The sequence below is a fragment of the Marmota flaviventris genome, chromosome 3 (assembly GCF_047511675.1).
Source record: "Marmota flaviventris isolate mMarFla1 chromosome 3, mMarFla1.hap1, whole genome shotgun sequence".
Classification (NCBI taxonomy): domain Eukaryota; kingdom Metazoa; phylum Chordata; class Mammalia; order Rodentia; family Sciuridae; genus Marmota; species Marmota flaviventris.
Genome location: NC_092500.1, coordinates 88,135,919 through 88,154,560, shown reverse-complemented (window position 1 = coordinate 88,154,560; position 18,642 = coordinate 88,135,919). Strand labels below are relative to the sequence as shown.

General features: G+C 33.8%; 1 protein-coding gene across 1 annotated transcript in view; it reads left to right on the top strand.

The window, feature by feature from the left end:
* The window catches only part of Etnk1 (ethanolamine kinase 1), a 64,274-nt gene that overhangs the window by 1,310 nt on the left and 44,322 nt on the right, over positions 1 to 18,642 (top strand). The window contains exon 2 of the mRNA XM_027934185.2: positions 16,153 to 16,412. Within this exon, the coding sequence (XP_027789986.1) occupies positions 16,153 to 16,412 (260 nt within the window). The remainder of the gene's footprint in view (positions 1 to 16,152; positions 16,413 to 18,642) is intronic.

The following is an 18,642-nucleotide window of genomic DNA, read 5'->3' as shown; positions in this document are numbered from 1 at the left end:
TTATTTGAATTGCCAAATCATTTGCTTCATTTTGATGACTGCATGCAATAAATTGTTGAATTTGAATATTCAGAGATGTTTATCGATATAATTCTTCGCTAAAGGAGCTAGCTACCTATACAAAGATAAATAAAAATATGATCAGTGACTAGTTCCAAGAATGGTTCCTAACGCTTGGGCTTTCATAAGTTTTAGTTTCAGTTCTTATTGCCTAGGAGAGTTTTGAGCAGATTAAAAGGAACCATATGTTTCAGAAGAAAAGTTAGACAAAGAATTGCGAAATTTTTAAGGGAGTATTTTTTTGTCCAAGTATAAATGAATAGTGAATCCAAAATGATTTTTGTATATAAGTAAAAAAAACTCACATATTTCCTTTAAGGAAATGTCTTCCATATTAAAACTTCTTTTTTTTTTTTTAATTTTTTGTGGTGCTGGTGATTGAACCTAGGGCCTTATGAATGCTTTGCAGAAAGCGTTTTAGGCAAGTGCTTTACCACATAGCTCTCATATATGCTTGTTATATATTAACTTCTTTTTAGTTTATTTTAGAAGTTTTTAAAATTTATTAAAATGATATATTTTATGGCAATTGTAAATTAAATATCTTTTATTAAAGGCAGTGCTATTTCTTATAAACTCTAGTACTGGAAAATCATGTTAACTTTTTAAATAGTGACTTTAAAATTGAAAGTTTTGAAGGTTGAAATTTCCTTTGGTGTATTTGTCTAAAGAATAGTAATAGCTATGGTGAAGTGCTCTGTGCCAGAGTGATATATTTAAAAAAAAGTTGCCCAAATCAAAATGATATTAGATAGATAAGATTTCTTTTTTTAGGTGAAACTTGGTGAAAGGTATAGGTAAACAAAAAAGAGGAAAGGTGATAGTAACATGAAACTGACTTTGATTGTTGGAAAGTAACTAATTACAATTGAATCTTGTTTTTGCTGTGGCAACTTTTAGCTTAGATCTTCTAAATTATGAATCTAAATTATTAGATTCATAATTTCATCTTCTAATATAATTATTTATAAGTGATGGTAAACACTATGGCTTGTTTTGTTCTAAGGATGATTATTAGAAATACATTCCTTCCACATGCAAGTAAAGCATTTGGTTAAGAAGCTGGGACGTCCATAAGATGAATTGATCACTGTTCATCTGTTAACTCAGTAGATCTGCTTTCTCACATTGTAGGTCATTGCAACTCCTACTTTAATGATGCTTCAGGATTTCTTTAGTCAATTTCATTGGGAATATTTTCTTTTGAGATTTTATTTTCCTTGAAGTATAAGGTCAAAAATCAGACCTCATATTTCAGAAGAGGAAGCGTGTATCACATAATCAACTGATTATAATGTAATTTTAGGACAGTTGGGTATCAGTAATATAACCTGTGGTTTTTCTGTTTTCTTTCTGTGTTGAAGATCAAATCCAGGACCTTGTGCATGCTAAACAAGTGCTTATTACTGAGCTGTACTTCCAGCTCTAGCCCATTTTTTTCCAAAATAATTAAAAAATATATATAAATTTTTTTTAGTGTGGTGTGCATTTAAAATGTTTTAAACTACTTTAGAAACTTTCTGTAGAAAGTAATACTTAGTTTGTAAACTAGTTCTGCAGACTGGACTATCCAGAACAATCCTAATAACTAAACTATCAGAAATTCCAGAAAGAAGCAAAAAAAAAAAAAAAAAAAAAAAAAGATTTGAATGCAGTCAAAATGATGCAAGGCCTAATCTTTGCTCAAACTATGGGTACATGGAATAATAAATCTCATTTTTGGATAGAATTTCTGTCTTTACAAGAGTAAAGTATAAAAGGTGGATTTTGACTTTTGGATTGTAGTATCTGGAATAAGGATCTAAGACAATAATATCAGCCATCATGCTTTGTATTTAATAATACTTTATTGTTTATAGAACACTTTAACATGCTCTTTCTCAACTGCTCACTGAGGTGGATGTATACAAATATTGTTAATGTGTATTTTAGATAATGAAACTGAACTTGTGGTTTGTAAATGGCAAATCTGGAATAAGAACCCATTTTATGAATTACTGCTCTTTGACCAAGAAAAGGTTATGTTGATACATTATGATTAAGGCAAGGAAGCCAGGTCTGTATAAAATTAATTTCTTAAGGGGAAAAAAACGGCTTTTTTTTAAAGTTTCCTTGAGCGTAAATTTGCATTCCTCTTCCCCTATATGTCACTATTTTAGAAAAGGATTATTTCAACTTTCCTTTAAGATAGTGATTCCTTTTCTTATGTAAAAACTCTTTCCTTTACTTACTTGAGTTTGGATTTTTGACTTTTCTGCATTTCTTTCTTTGGGTAGTCATTGTATAAAGGAAAAAAAGAATCAAGTCTCTTAGGTTCAACAAAATAATTCTTTTTTTTGGGTACTGGAAATCGAACCCAGGGATGTTCTACTACTGAGCTACGTCCCCAATCCTTTTTATAATCTTTTAAAAATAATTTTGAGACAAAGTCTTGCTAAGTTGCCCAAGCTGGCCTTCAATTTAAAATTGTCCTGCCTTAGCTTCTAGATTCCTTGGGACTATAGGAGTGTACCACTACACTTGACAGTAACAGAATAATTCTTATGATACTCTTAAAATTATTTTTCCTTGTAAAAATGTTGATAAATTCTTACTGTATGTTGTTTTAGGATCTTTCTGTTTGCCATATTGACCAATGTTATTTTTCTCATTGACTCATCTCTGTAAATTTTTTCATGATCTTGGTACCTATAGGACATAATGGCAAAGGTTTGCTAGATTAGTAAAACCAATATTATGTAACATTGTAAAACTAATGTTTATTTCTGCTTAGGATCCCAGTGAGATTGCTTACTATTAAGGTACATTTTATCCATTTAATTTTTTTTAAATATTTTATTTATTTTTTAGTTTTCGGCGGACACAACATCTTTGTTTGTATGTGGTGCTGAGGATCGAACCCGGGCCGCACGCATGCCAGGCGAGCGCGCTACCGCTTGAGCCACATGCCCAGCCCTTCCATTTAAGTTTTCAATAGCAAAATTTTAATAGTGGTAAAGAGAATAGAGTTTGAATGTAATGCTAATTTTGAGTCTAGACTCAGTACTTGATTTAACTTTCCTAAGCTTCAGTATCTTTGACTATAAAATGGACTCAATAACATCCTCTACCTCTGCAGGTGGTTGTGAGGGGGCAATAAATACTCTCAAGAAAATTATTTTTATTGAGTACCTACTATATATTAGAATTCTTAAATTAAAAATATCTGTTCTTTGAAATTCCCAATTTGATGGGGAAGGGAAAGACAAATAAGAAAATACAATAAAAGTCCTTTTTACATGAATATTCAAATGTTTTCATATGCAAAGATTACATAAGAACATTTTTTAAGTATTTTTTTTTTAGTTGTAGTTGGACACAATACCTTTATTTTATTTATTTATTTTTATGTGTTGCTGAGGATCGAATCTAGCGCGTTGCACGTGCTAAGCGAGCGCTCTACCATTGAGCCACAACCCCAGCCCATAAGAACATATTTATAAAGTGTACTGTTCTTTTGGCCATACTTGAGTATTTTCAGTGTAACTTAATATCAGTGGTTAAATCCAGTTTTTCTATTCCCTATTCCCTGGTTTTGGTGTCTCAGGATAATAAAGTATTAGGGTGGATGGTAACAAATACTATATTTATATAGCTAAGAGAGCTTGTATTTTCTTTCTTGACACTAGTTAAAAAAAAAAAAAGCTTCAGTGCTATTTCTGAAGGTGCAGATATTATACTTCCCAAAATCTTCATCTGTAGCTTGTTTTGCCAGTCTTTGACATTATTGGCCTCCTCTTGTCACCTATAATCTGAATGGGCTAGATCCCCACTCCCCAGTAAAGCCAAAACCTTCTCAGCTGGGAGGATAAATTTCATCAGGGAGTCTGGAAGTATAATTCTTGGAATTGGGGAATTAGTGGTTAATTAGAACAAGGGTTTTGAGGCCAGGCATGGTGGCCCATACCTGTAATCCCGGTGATCGGAAGGCTGAGGTAGGAGGATCACAAGTTCAAAGTCAGCCTCAGCAATTTAGGAAGGCTCAACTTAATGAGACCCTGTCTCAAAATAAAAAAGGCTGGGGTTGTCAATCAGTGGTTAAACACCCTGGGTTTAATCCCCAGTAGCACCCCCCCACTCCCCCCAAAAAATTGAATATAAGAACATGGATTTTAAAATGATGATTACCATAGGATGCCATATTAATATAGTAGATTGAGACTACTACAGTTTAGAAAGATGATTTAGAATAAGATAGGATACATCAGAAAGCCTTGCAGATATTAAAGTAAGTATTGTTTGGTTTAACTTGTTTCAGTTTTATATAAAATTATCTTTGTATTACATCAGTTGTTAAATGTATTTCTTCCTGTTGTGTTGGTTTAAAAAAAGTTTAGCTGGTGTGTGTGGTGTAGAGTGCCCATAGCTCCAGCTACTTTGGAGTCTGAGAGGCAGGCAGGAGAAGCCCTTGAGTCCAGGAGTAGAAGACTAGCCCAAGTATCTGGGCTATTTAGTTGTGGATGGACACAATAATTTTTCAGGGAGAAAAACCTGAGAGGTTATTGTGTCAGTCCAGACAAGCTGTATTAGGGTAGTAGCCTTAGATGGAAATAAAAGACAGATCTGACATTTTAGAAAATAAATGTGGGACTTCTTGCAGGTGAGGAAAGAGGGAAGATTTAAGGAATGGGTTTCTGTGTGTGTTTTGTGAGTAGCAAAGATAGGGAAGTAATAGAAAACTTGGCAAGAAAAATATAATCTATGATTTGTTAAGTCTTATATTAGTATTGGGGATTGAAACCAGGGCCTTTCACATAATAGGCAAACTACTACTGGGCTACAACCCCAGGCTGGTTGTTTTTCTTGATTTTGCTTTGTAGGGTATTACTTATTCTTTGATGTACCAGATTGACTGTAAATGAAAATTTAATATCACTTTTAAAATTATGAGGTAAACAAACATTGAGAAATATTTATGAAACATAAGTTGTACCTATGTTAACCTCAACCCTGGGAAAGAAAAATGTTTCTAGTATTCTCAGAGTATCTCCGTTTCCCTCCTTGGTCTTAATCTTTTCCTCCCTCTAGTGGTAACCACAAAATTGGTTTTCTTTCTTTAAACAAGATAGAACGTTTTGTAGTAGTAATTTTTCACAAATAAATTCTCTGAGAAAATAATATGCCAAAATGTGTTAAGATCCTTTTATAAGAGACTATGCAAAAACAAAATCATTTTGTTTTAATGAAAAGATATATTGCAGGGCCTGGGGTTGTGGCTCAGTGGTTGAGTTGCTTGCCCACCATGTGTGAGGCACGGAGTTTGATCCTCAGCACCACATAAAAATAAAATTAAGTTATTGTGTCCATCCAGAACTAAAAAATATTTAAAAAAAATATATAACAGGATTAAAACTTTGAATAGAAGGAAAAAAATGCTTCCTATTGTCTATTCTCTATTCTGTTCTCAAATGTTGTTATGTTCTGTTCTTTTCTGAAACATTTTGCATATTTGTAATTATATGTACAATTTTGTATTCGTTTTTTTCACTGGCCTTTCATAAACATTTTCCCATGTTTGTATGGTGTTGACTCTAATTTTTGGTAGCTGCAGATGTATTCAATCATGTTAAATACCACATGACTTAGTTCTTAAAATGACATTGCAGTCTGGGGATGTAATTCAGTGGTAGAATACTTGTCTAACATGCCTAAATCCTTGGGTTCATTCCCCAGCACCACTAGGAAAAACAATAACACTGGGTTTTTAACTTCTAGCCTGTAAAGAAGTAGAAATACATGTATTTTATCTAAGCATATTAATTTTTGTTAAAAAGACAAACACATGCCCTTAATAATTCAAGGCTATAAAATGAAAAGTAAAAATTCCAAATCCTTCTGCTGATCCATAATGGGGGGAGGCATGGAAAAATGGAGGAATTTTGATTGGGCAAAGGGGAGGTGGGGAAGGGGGCATAGGGGCAGGAAAGATGGTGGAATGAGATGGACATCATTACCCTAGGTACACGTGTGACTGCACATATGATGCGACGCTACATTGTGCACAAACAGAATTGAAAAGTTGTGCTGCAGTTGTATACAATGACTCAAAATGCATTCTGCTGTCATATATACCTAATTAGAAGAAATAAATTAATTTAAAAATTCTAAATCCTTCAACTTTAAATCATATACCTCAAAGGTATTTTGTAAACAATTTCTTTTGTCTTTCTAAAATACTAAGTAAATTACAGATTTAGTTGGGCACCTATCTGTTCATAAATATCAGTAAATATAACAACATTTCTTTTGTATATATAATAAATTATCCTAAATCTTTTTTTTTTTTTTTTAAATAAAACATCTTTGGGCTGAAGATATATAGGTTAGTAGTTGAGTTTTTGTCTAGTATTTTCAAAACCCTGCAAAATAAAAACAGATACTTTCTTGGGTCATTATAGATACTAATCAACCCCATTTTTTTTTTAAACATCATTGAAGCCATTTTTATTTTTTTTGGGGGGGGTTATTAAAACAGTATTCTATCAAACCACTGTGATAGGTAAAATATGGATAAATATTCTAAGTGTATCCATAGTATAAATTTTCAGTGGAATTTAAAGATTATAAATTGTATCCATAAGGGTTCTCCAGAGATTCAAAATCAAATAAATAAATAAATAAATAAATAAATAAATAAAAATTGGCTTGTGCAGTTTTGGCAGTTGGCAAGTCTGATATTAGGGCAGGCCAGAAGAGTGGAAATCCTCAGATAGGAGTCTTTAAACAGAATTTCTTCAAGACAACCTATTTTGCTTCTGTGGCCCTTCAACTGATTGGATGAGGCCCATCCGTGTTACTGAGCATAATCTCCTACATCTTATGTCACCTAATTATAGTTATTAATTACTCTACAAAATATCTTTACAGTAGCTCCTAGATTAAATATAGAGTATCCAATTTTCTCTTATTGAAGTAAGTTGCATTGATTTAAAAATTTGAATGTTAATAACCTTTGCATTCCTGCGGTAAACCCCGTTGGTTGTGAAGTAGTTTTTGATATATCACAATATCAATTGTTAGTATTTTAGCAGTTTTACAACTGTATATATGAACTGGATTAATCTATAATTTTTCCCTTATTATAATGTCCTTGACCAAGTTTTGGTATCAAGTTGGAAGGTGTTTCTTTTCCTGTTTTTTGGAAGAGTTGTTTTTAATAATATATGTTTAGGATCTGTAATGAAGTCTACTTCTTTATTGTTAACTTTTTTTTGTTTTGATAAATTTCGCTAAGAAGTTTTTAACTTTATTGATCTGTTTTTGCAATTTATTGATTTTTTTTCAATCAATAGTTTTTAACTTTAGTTTTCCTATTTGATAATTTTGCTCTCTATTATTTCCTTTCTAACCTTATTAATTAATTAATTAATTAATTAATGGTAATGGGAATTGAATCCAGGGGTGCTCTGCCACTGAGCTACATCCCAATCCTAAAGTTTTTAGTTTTTTGAGACAGGGTTTTGCTAAATTTTATCCTTGAACTTTCTGTCCTCCTGCCTCAGCCTCAAGTGGCTGGGATTATAGGTAGAAGCCACCATGCCTAGCCCTAATCTTTGAATGTTAGTGACCTTTTATTTTTCTAGGTTTCTTTTTAGCTGGAAGCCTAGATTACTAATTTTTTGCCTTTGTGTGTATGTTGCAGGGTAGGTACTAGGGACTGAATCCAAGGCCATACTCATACTAGGCATGTACCATACTACTGAGCTGCCCTCCCAGCATCTGATAATTTTATCTTTTAAATTTCTGATATATTATTTATAAGTACTCACAAGTTTTGATATGTGTTGAGAAAGGCTAAAGTCTCTTGTGCAGGCTTTATAGTCTCTTAAAACATAAGAATGGAACATGAGGGCTGTAGCTTAGTGATAGAGTGCTTGCCTTGCATACGTGAGGCCCTGGGTTCGATCCCTAGTACCACATAAAAATAAAAATAAAGATATTGTGTCCATCTACAACTAAAAAAAAAAAAAGATAAAGAATGAGTGAGATGGTACACTTATAATCCCAGTGACTTGGAGGTTTAGGCAGGAGGATCACAAGGTCAAGTCCAACTTCCACAACTTAACAAGACCCTGTCTCAAAAGTGAAAAATAAAAGGATTGAGAATATAGCTCAGTGGTAGAGTGCTGCTGGGTTCAGTCTTTAGTTATCCCCCTCCCCAATATAAAAGAATGTACCATGATCCTGAAACACTTCCTTACCAAGAGAGAGTGTCCTCACAGCTTGTTCTGAACTTGTCACATTATGTGGCAATATCTTTCCCTGCTTCAGACTCTGTGTGTACTCCTTTGTTCTGCTTAAGATGTATGTCACATGTCACCTGGCCAACTTCACTACTGTGTCTGACCTCTATGGGAGATGATGAGGTCCTTTTGCTCAAGCATAAGAGGAGGGTGTACAGATCAGTTGTTGCATATGGTTCTGTGAAATCTGTTAGCTATGGGGGACTGATAGCCCCTACTGAAGCTGGTCTTGCTCTGTCTCTTCTTTTTGTGAGTAAAGCAGTGCTTTACTGCTCATTGTTTTTTTTTCCTTGGTGACTCAGATACCAAGATATAGTGGACTGACATACTTATTCTGCTCCTGACTGATAATGGACAACAGATGCCACTTGCTTGATAATATGTATTCATTATCATTCAATTAAAAATGTTTTCTAATTCCCATTGTGATTTTTCTTATATCACAGTTTACTTAAATGTGCATTCAAATCATTTCCAATGAATTTGTGATTTTTAAAAGTTTTAAAAAATTTTTTAAAAAGTGATAAAACCAAAATTTATCATCTTCATCTTTTTTATTTTGTATGTGTGTTGTTGCTGTCTAGTCACATCCACTGTTGTTGTCTAGCTCATACCCACTATTTGTGAAAATATCAGTTTTTTAATTGAGCCTTATTCAGTATTCAAGCCTGTAGTTCATTTTGGTAGCATTTTATGCAGCCTTCAAAAGAATGTATATTCTGTTGTTGGATATTGCTGTTTTTTTTTTTTCTTTTTGAAAATCAGGTCTTAAGCAGTATGCTCAAGTTTCCAGCAATTATTGGGGATTTGTTTAGTTCTATCAGTTTTTGCTAGATCTATTTTGAGGCTGTATTGATATGTCCCTTTTTATGTCATTTTGTTAAGATCTGTTCTGTCTGATGTGGGATAGCTGTATCAGTTTTCATTTCGCATGTCTTTTGTAAAGCATCATTTACTAGTATTTTAATTGAGTTATTGAGTTCTTCATTTAATTACTTACATAATTTTTTTTCCCTTTACTGTTTTTTTTTTTTTCCTATTTATCCCATCTGTTTATGTTTCTATTTGTGTCCTTCCTTTTTCCTTCTTTTGATGTTTTCCAAATATCGGAGGAATTCACATTGTAATATGATATGGTAAATATAGTTAAACAATTATAGTACAATTTAGGAAATGCAATGGGTTGGGTACTAGCAAGCACTGAGAATTATTTATGCCTTATACAAACTTAGGGCCTGCCTCCTAGAAGAAGTAAGTACTGTGTTAAAATTTTCAAGGAAGTTAATAATGAGTTAATCAGGTCAAGCAAAGGAAGGAAAAGTTTGTCAGATTGCTAGATAGGGTGAGAGATAGCAAGGAACTTGCTACCCTGAGGAGTTTGGAATTTATCCCTTAAGCAGTGTGGAGCCACTTCAAGGTTTCCAACAATTATGTTCCTAATTGTACTTTAGATATATTGTGGTGGCAGTGTAGAGAATGAATTTTGTTTCCCTCCTTGGGGAGAGACGGATAAACTGGAAATGAGACTTACATAGTACTATAAATGGGATATTTACAAAATCCTAATTAGGGTGGGAGTGGGGATGGAAAAAGAGAAGAGGGGGGCTGGGATTTTGGCTCAGCGGTAGAGTGCTCGCCTAGCACGGGCAGGACCCTGGTTCTATCCTCAGCACCACATAAAATTAAAGTCATTATGTTGTGTCTATCTACACCTAATAAATAAATAAACAAATATTAAAAAAAAAAAAGAAAAAGAGAAGAGGATTCAAGAAGTACATAGGAAACTTTTTAGGTATGTGGATGAAGAGAGCAGATTGAAGGAAGATTGCCTGATTTTTGTCTCTGTGGATGAAGGAATGAATGGACTGGTGCAGTGGCATTTGCTTGTAATCCCAGGAGGAAGGAGGAGCACAAGTTCAAGGCTAGCCTTAGCAATTTAAGGAGACCTTGTTTCAAAATGAAAAATAAAAAGACCTGGGAATGTAATTCAGTGGGCTACTCCTGATCCTAGTACCAGGAAAAAAAAAAGGGATTGGTATCTGATATTTAGAAATTTTATTATGGCGTGCTTATGTAGTTTTCTTCATGTTTTTTGGGCTACAGTCTTGTCAAGCTTCTTTCTTAGATCCTTGAGATTAGAATTTTTCATCAAATTTTTGGGAAAAATTTTGACCCTCATATTCTTTTTTTTTTTTTTCCTTTGCAGATTATCTATCTTGGAAGTTTTCTGTCAGCTGAAGCTTTATCCCCCATCCCCACCCCAACATAGGGCTTTGTACATATGGCCTTGTGTATGGTAGGCAGGCTCTCTACCACTGGACTAAATCCCCAATCCTCAACTTTTTTAGGCTCTTCTTTGAATAAAATCACATGTCAAAGTCCAATATGTAAAATAGATGAGAACAGATGTGGTGATAGTGTAGTGCATGTCTACATGCCTTTCTGTATGCTGTGGAGATATCAAAGCTTTGCCCATTTGTATTCCTATTCCATTCATTTAGCTAAAAAAAAACCACTACTAATGGGAGTACAAAATAGGATATGTAAAAGAAAGCAAATAAGAAAACAAGGCAATTATTAAAGAGGAAATAAACCATCCAGGAAATGAAATATATAGTACACTTCATGTTGGGGTTTTTGGATGGTTGTATATGTAGTAGTGTTATTAAAGATGGATAAAGCAAAAAGTGGAATATACTTATACCTCTTATACCTGTGGGTAAATGAGGATAGGGATATGTGTGTGTGTGTGTGTATGTGTGTGTGTGTGTGTGTGTGTGTGTAGTTGGTACAAGAAAGCTGTCTTATAAGAATCCCTTAGATAATGTATAGACTTTGATATAAAAAAGCAATTTAACAACGATATCTAAAAATAGGAGTTAAATACTATGGGAGTTGAAAATAGTTTGAATTAGTTCCACTGTTGATTACTATCAAACTTTCAGTGCTAGTTAACTTTTTAAAACCATGTGCCACATACCAAAACAAAAAAGCAGATGGTAGCTTTGAAAGCAGAAGCATTGAATATAAAATCTCTTTCAAGAAACTTGGCTGGGAAGGGAAGGAGAAAGAAATTAGTGTCTAAAAGTAAGTGGGATGTATCGCCAAATCTACTTTTCAGTCTCTTACCACTTGGATCTTTTAACTTTTTTTCTCTTGCTTTTTAAATCTATCTTCATGTTTTATTTATTTGTTTAGGAATTTATACTTATGCTTATGAACTTATTGCTATATTATGTAATTCTCTGATGGAAATTTTAAGGAATTTCTCACTGCTTTGATTAGTTATATCATAAAAGTTAAAAATATAATTTCCTAACATGCTCAGAGAGAATGAATTGAATATTCATATACTCATTATCCAAAATCCACATTTGATTCATTTGTTTTTTTAACCCATTTGAAGTATTTTATTTTTATTTTTATTTTGGTACCAAGGATTGAACTCAGGGACACTGAGCCATATCCACAGCCCTATTTTGTATTTTATTTATAGACAGGGTCTCACTGAGTTGTTTAGCACCTCACTGTTGCTGAGGCTGGCTTTGAACTCCCCATCCTCCTGTCTCAGCCTCCTGAGCCGCTGGAATTCAGGTGTGCACCACCTCACCTGCCCATTTGAAGTATTTTGAAGCAAATCTCAGATCCCAAGTAACTGCCTTCCTGTATTCTAATATTCATTTGTAAAAAATAAAAACAAAGGGCTGGGGATGTACCATAGTAGTAGGGTGCCTGTGTAGCATGTGGGGGGCCCAGAGTTCCATCTCTAGTACCACCAAAAACAAACAAAACAAACAAAAAACTCAGATTTAATTTTTAAGATTTTTAAATTTTAATTTGTTATATATGTATGACAGCAGAATGCATTGCAATTCATATTACACATATAGAGCATAATTTTCATATCTCTGGGTTGTACACAAAGTAGAATCACACCATTTGTGTCTTCATACATGTACTGAGGGTAATGATGTCCATCTCATTCCACTGTCTTACCTACCCCCTTGCCTCCTCCATTCTCCTCTCTCCCCTTTTCCCCTTTGCCCTATCTAGAATTCATCTAATCTCTCCCCCCCACCCCCATTGTGAATCAGCATCCTTAAATCAGAGAAAACATTTGGCATTTGGTTTTTTGGGATTGGCTAAATTGACTTAGCATTATATAATCCATTCATTTACTTGCAAATGCCATGATTTTATTTTCTTTTAATGCTGAATAATATTCCATTCTGTATGTATACCACATTTTCTTTATCCATTCCTTCTTCTGAAGGGCGTCTAGGTTGGTTTCACAATTTAGCTATTGTAAATTTTATTGGTGTAAACATTGATGTATAAATTGAATTGTATTGCTATAAACATTGATGTTGATGCATCACTGTAAGTCTTGTTCAATTTCTTTCTTTTGTGTTCTGTAGTTTTCCTTGTATAGAGGTCTTTCACCTCTTTTGTTAAATTGATTCCCAAGTATTTTATTTTTTTGAGGCTGTTGTGAATGCGGTGTTTTTCCTAATTTCTCTTTGAGAGGATTCATCAGTGATGTATAAAAATGTGTTTGATTTATGGATATTGATTTTACATCCTGCTACTTTGCTGAATTCATTTATTAAATCGAAGTTTTCTGGTGAAAGTTTTTTGGATCCTATAAGTATAGAATCATGTCCTGGGCAAATAATGATAGTTTGAGTTTTTGTTTTTCTGTTCATATTCATATCCCTTTAATTTCTTTTGTCTAATTGCTCTGGCCACAGTTTCAGGAATCATATTAAATAGAATCGCTGAAAGAGGACATCCCTGTCTTGTTCCAGTTTTTAGAGGGAATGCTTCCAATTTTTTTTTTTTCCATTTATAATGATACTGGCTTTGGGTTTAACATATAGCTTTTACAGTGTTGAGATATGTTGCTACTATCCCTAGTTTTTCTAGTGTTTTGAACATGAAAGGGTGCTTATTTTGTCAAATCTTTTTTCTGCATCTGTTGAAATAAGAGTAACATCAGATGGCTTGGGATGTAGCTCAGTAGTAGGGTACCCGCCTAGCATGTGGGAGGCCCAGAGTTAAAAAGAAAAAAGAAAGAAACAAACAACAACAACAAAACTTAGATGTTTTCTTACAAAATCACAGTGCTGTTGTGTCACACTGAATAAAATTAGCAATAATTTGTAGGCATCCTTTAGTAGGCAGTCCATAATCAAATCTCCCCAGTTACCTCAAAAATATTTTGACACTTACTTGTTTGAATTAGAAAACAAACTAAATCTATACATTTCATTGGTTGTTAATGTTTCTTAAGTTTCTTTAAAGTCATATTCTAGCTTATGCCATTAACTGTTGGTGATTCATTTGCATAGCCAGATCTACATTCTGGATTTGTATGTTTTTTGTTGTGATTCTTTGTGGTGTTTCCTTAATCTGTATATTTGCCCCATATCCCCAAAGATCTAGAAGCTTGATTCAATTCCAGGTCATGGATGGTACAGTGTATTTCATATTTGTATCATGTGAAGCAGTGTGACATGTTTGTTTAGTGAGTTCAGGAGGTGACGTTTCCTATCATAAAGTTCCCTATCAGTCTTTTGCCTAAAGGCAATTAAAGATTAAAGATTTTTGCCTGAACAGTTGTTTCATTGGAAACAAAATGTTTTCATTGTAAAATATTGATTTTTCTGCTTCTGTTATTTCTTCCACATTTGTCGGTTGGTATTCTTTGTTAGAGAACTCTTCTTATAAATTAGGGCTACATGGATATTATGAAGTATAGTTCATAGAAAATGCAGGATACTTTTTTATTTTAAAAAAGTTAGAGGAGTACTGGAGATTGAACCCAGGACCTCGCATAAGCTAGGGCAAGCACTCTTCTACTGAGCTACATCCCAGCCCCTTTCAACATTTAAAAAAAATTTTCTAAGACAGGATCTCACTAAGTTGTTGAGGCTGGCCTCAGATTTGGGATCTTCCTGCAACAGCAGGCTGAGTAGGCTGGGTTAAAAGTATGCCATCAGGCCTGGTGAGGATAAATTCTTAATTGATTTTAATTGCCATTTTTCATAGTAAGTGATACCTGTATTAATATTAAGAAAAAAAAAAAAAAAAAAAAAACCCCAAAACAAATTTAAAGGTATTCTCGTTTTTGGAGTCTGTAAAAAGTTAAGTTTAAATTCTGTTTTTAACAAATATACATGTTATTTTAAAAAATATGTGGTAAGATAAAACAGAACAAATTTAGAATACATTATTTACCTGGTATTTAAATGTTGTTAATATTTAAACTAAGGCTAGGCACAGTGGGTGTACCTGTAGTTCCCACCTACTCAGAGGCTGAGGAGGGAGGATTATTTGAGCCCTGTAGTTTCAGACCCATCTGGGCAACATAGTGAGACCCCATCTCAAAAATTTTTTAAATTAAGTATTAGAGGTGATTAGGAGCAAAATTCACTGACTAGTAGTATGAATTTTAGGGATTAAAGTTTAAAAATATAACTAGCCTTACAAAAGCAAATATATATAGGATAGCGCTAATTTGAGAGAACAATGTTGAATGGCATTTTGAGAATAAAGGCTTTTTACTTCTTTAGGTATGAAAAGAATTTTCTCAGAAGCAATGATAGTTAATATTTATTGACTATGTTGATATAAGTTTTGTTTTTCCTCCTCCCCTTTTTTTTTGTGATGCTAGGGATTAAACCCAGGGCCTGGTGCATGGATTTAAACTTTCTTTAGAGAAATATTTTGGAAATAATTGTTTTCAAATATTGTTGTAATATTGAGTTTATCTTAATTATCACTGCTTTATGATTTCATCATGAATTTTTTTACAATCGTGTTAAAAATCTTAGTATATAGTTAGCTATGTTTAAGAGCTTTCTTTGTGTGGAGCACTGTTCTAAGTGCTTTCATGGATATTAACTCATTAATCTTTGAATCAGTGCTGCAAAGTAGAGTCTGATATACAGATTTTACATATGAGGAGATGGCATACATAGAGGTCAAGTGGCTTGTCTGAGGTTACTCAGTTTGTAGGTAGCAGAGCTGGCATTCAGACTCAAATGGTCTGGATCTGCATCTCATCCTCTAAACTATTACTGCCTGAAACATTTGATGAACATGTAATTTTTGTAAGGTAGATGAAGACATTAATGTTGATAACTGTGGCTTCTAGTGTTTAACTATTAAGGACCTACTATTTGCTGTGAAGATATAGAAAACATATGGAAATTTCTTGTATTTGAGGAGCCTAGACTGTCATTTATGATAAGCATTTCAAAATGTTAAATAGTTCTCAGTCTTTATAACAATAGTTAAAATATTTTTCTATATGATGCATGAAGAAGTTACAGAATAGCATGTGTGAATTGATATGGCATTGTAATAAAAGCAACATGCTTTTCAATACAGTTTGGTTGATTGAAGTGGGGTCTTGCTATGTTGCCCAGGCTAGCTTTGAACCCTTGGGCTCAAGTGATCCTCCTGCTTGAGCTTCCTGAATAGCTGGGACTATAGGTGTGTATCATTGTACTCATTTTTTTTTTTTTTTTTGAGTCAGGGTATCAAAAAATCTGCCTAATACATTGTCAGACCCAAAGATTCTTTTATATCAAGAAGTAGGTGTTTTTCTTTTTTCCTCCCGGGTGCTGGATATTGAACCCAGCATCTTACACTTGCAAAGTACCTGCTCTACCACTGAGCTATGCCTGCAACCCCTAGTGTTTTGTTTTTCTTTTTATTTATTCGTTATATTCAGGTTATCTTGCATTCCATTTTATAAAACATGTAATTGTTTTTTCCCCCCATGTTTTTCTTTTTCTGACAGCTCTTCACAGATGGAATCACAAATAAACTTATTGGCTGTTACGTGGGTAATACCATGGAAGACGTAGTCCTGGTGAGAATTTATGGCAATAAAACTGAGTTGTTAGTTGATCGAGATGAAGAAGTGAAGAGTTTTCGAGTGTTGCAGGCTCATGGCTGTGCACCACAACTCTATTGTACCTTCAACAATGGACTATGCTATGAATTTATACAGGGAGAAGCATTGGATCCAAAGCATGTCTGCAATCCAGCCATTTTCAGGTACATATCTTTTTCTAAATTTTTCCTTTGAAAAGGAATGTTAAAAGCACTTAAGAAAATATTTTTTAAAACTACTTTTCTTTCTTTGAGCTATTATTTGGTTTACTTGGAAACTTTCTTTAGAGCTATTTTTGTTTGTGTCTTTTCTTAAGAATTCTCATTTTTGACTACACAAAAGGACTACAAGAGATTTTTGATTAATTGATGTAGGGTCAGGGCTTTCCCTTAATTTTTTAAAGAAATGTTTGAAATTGAAGGGTTGCAAATTTCTTATTTTAAGCTACTTATTACTTAATTGCTCATGTTTTCATAGTTCTTAATAAATGTCTATTGTTATCCCCTTTTTGCTATTAAGTTGTTCATTATTGAACTCAGTATCTTAGATTTGCTATAAAGAAAATGTATGTATTTGATATATATATATATTTGATGATTTTTCTAAAATCATCTTTAAAAATTCACTTGATGCTCTTAAACTCTAGAAAATGGGTTTGATTTTAAAGTAGCAGGTTCATAGTTCTCATTTTTTTCTTAGCAATTTTTTATAACTCTGAAAAGTTACTGAGTATACAACAGCTTTTATTTTAATGTTTTATTTATATTTATCAGTATTTACTATATTCAAATACTTAAAATTTTTAGAACACAAGAATGTCTGGTGGACATCCTGTTAAACATCAGTATAATGACATTATCATATGTCAGGTAGCTTCCCAAACAATACTGTATACTTTGAAAGAATGAGAGTGAGGATGGTAAGTGTCTTATGAAAGAAAGTTATTAACATCCTGAAAGATCTTGGGTATCAGGGGCATGCTTTAAGATGTGCTGAATTAACACACTGATAAAAATTGAATGGATCAGTATCATTTGTTTATTGGGTAACCCATATCAGCTAATAAAATAATTTGTCATAGAAAGTTATTCAAATCCTAGGTATTAGCCATCAGGTATATTCTCTTTTAGATGTGTTGAAGGATTCTGATTAATAATTTGTGCTTGTTCTTATTTTCCTTTTATTTTGAGATGGGGTCTCCCTAAGTTGCCCAGGTTGGCTTCATACTTGAGATTCTCCTCCCTTAGTCTCCTGGGTAGCTGGGATTACAGGTGTGTGCCTGTTTTTTTTTTTTTTTTTTTTGAGATGGGATCTAGCTATGTTGCATAGGCTTGTTTCAAATTTCCTGCTTGAACTCAAGGGCTCCTCTTACCTCAACCTCTGGAATGATAGGACTAGCAGATGCACATCCCCATGTCTGACTGACTTATCTTTTTGTGTCAAATTTGCACATCCCCATGTCTGACTGACTTATCTTTTTGTGTCAAATTTTTTGGGTCTTGAGGCTTACATACGTTTATTATTTATAAATCTTTAGTCTTGTTCACTGTGATTGAGAAATACCTGTATAACAGTGTTAAAAGTCTAAAGATACATTGGACCAACGAAAAGCTGGGATTAGGTTCAGAAACAAAAATACTCATTGTGTAAGGTTGCTAGATAAGAGCCACATGAGCTTCCTTTGCATTTAAGCAGAGACACAAATGTTTTCAGGGTCATTGTCCATACCCCCACTCCTTAATCCCATATTCACTGAAAAATAAGTCCCTGCTTGTCCACAGCCCAGAAGCTGCATGCCCACAAGTTTCAGTTCCCATATGAATTTTTATCATGAGAGAGGGCAGCAAAGACATCAATAACGAAAGGTTCTTGGTATTCTTGGTAGTCTTGGCATTCTCTTTTGGTATATGCAAGATACTGACAACATTAATATCCAGCAGTGCCTTGGATATAAAGCCACCAGAACTACAGGAAGGCCATAGAATACTATTTCAGTTCCCCATGGTACTCCCTCCCTCCTTTGGTTCTTCCTCAGAGCTCTTATAAGGAAGGTGTATAATAGTTCTTTGACTATTACATGGTCTCCCAGGACTCCTACAGAGGTTATTCACATTATAAAAGGTATGGGCAGCATCCACATGACAATAGGATCCAGATATACACAAGAGAAGACTCAGAGGAGGAGATGGAAACCAAGTCTAATGGAGAATAGTACTGAACTTGAGCAATATGGAACTTATCAAAAAGGTCTGCTACCTTGCAGAAAAGGAAGATGCATAGAGAAAAAATGATTGCTGCTAAACATGAGATGCCTGGACAACTACACGAACCTTGACCAATGCCTATATGACACCCATCAGTCAGTGGACACCCAGCAAGCGCTAGGCCAAGGTG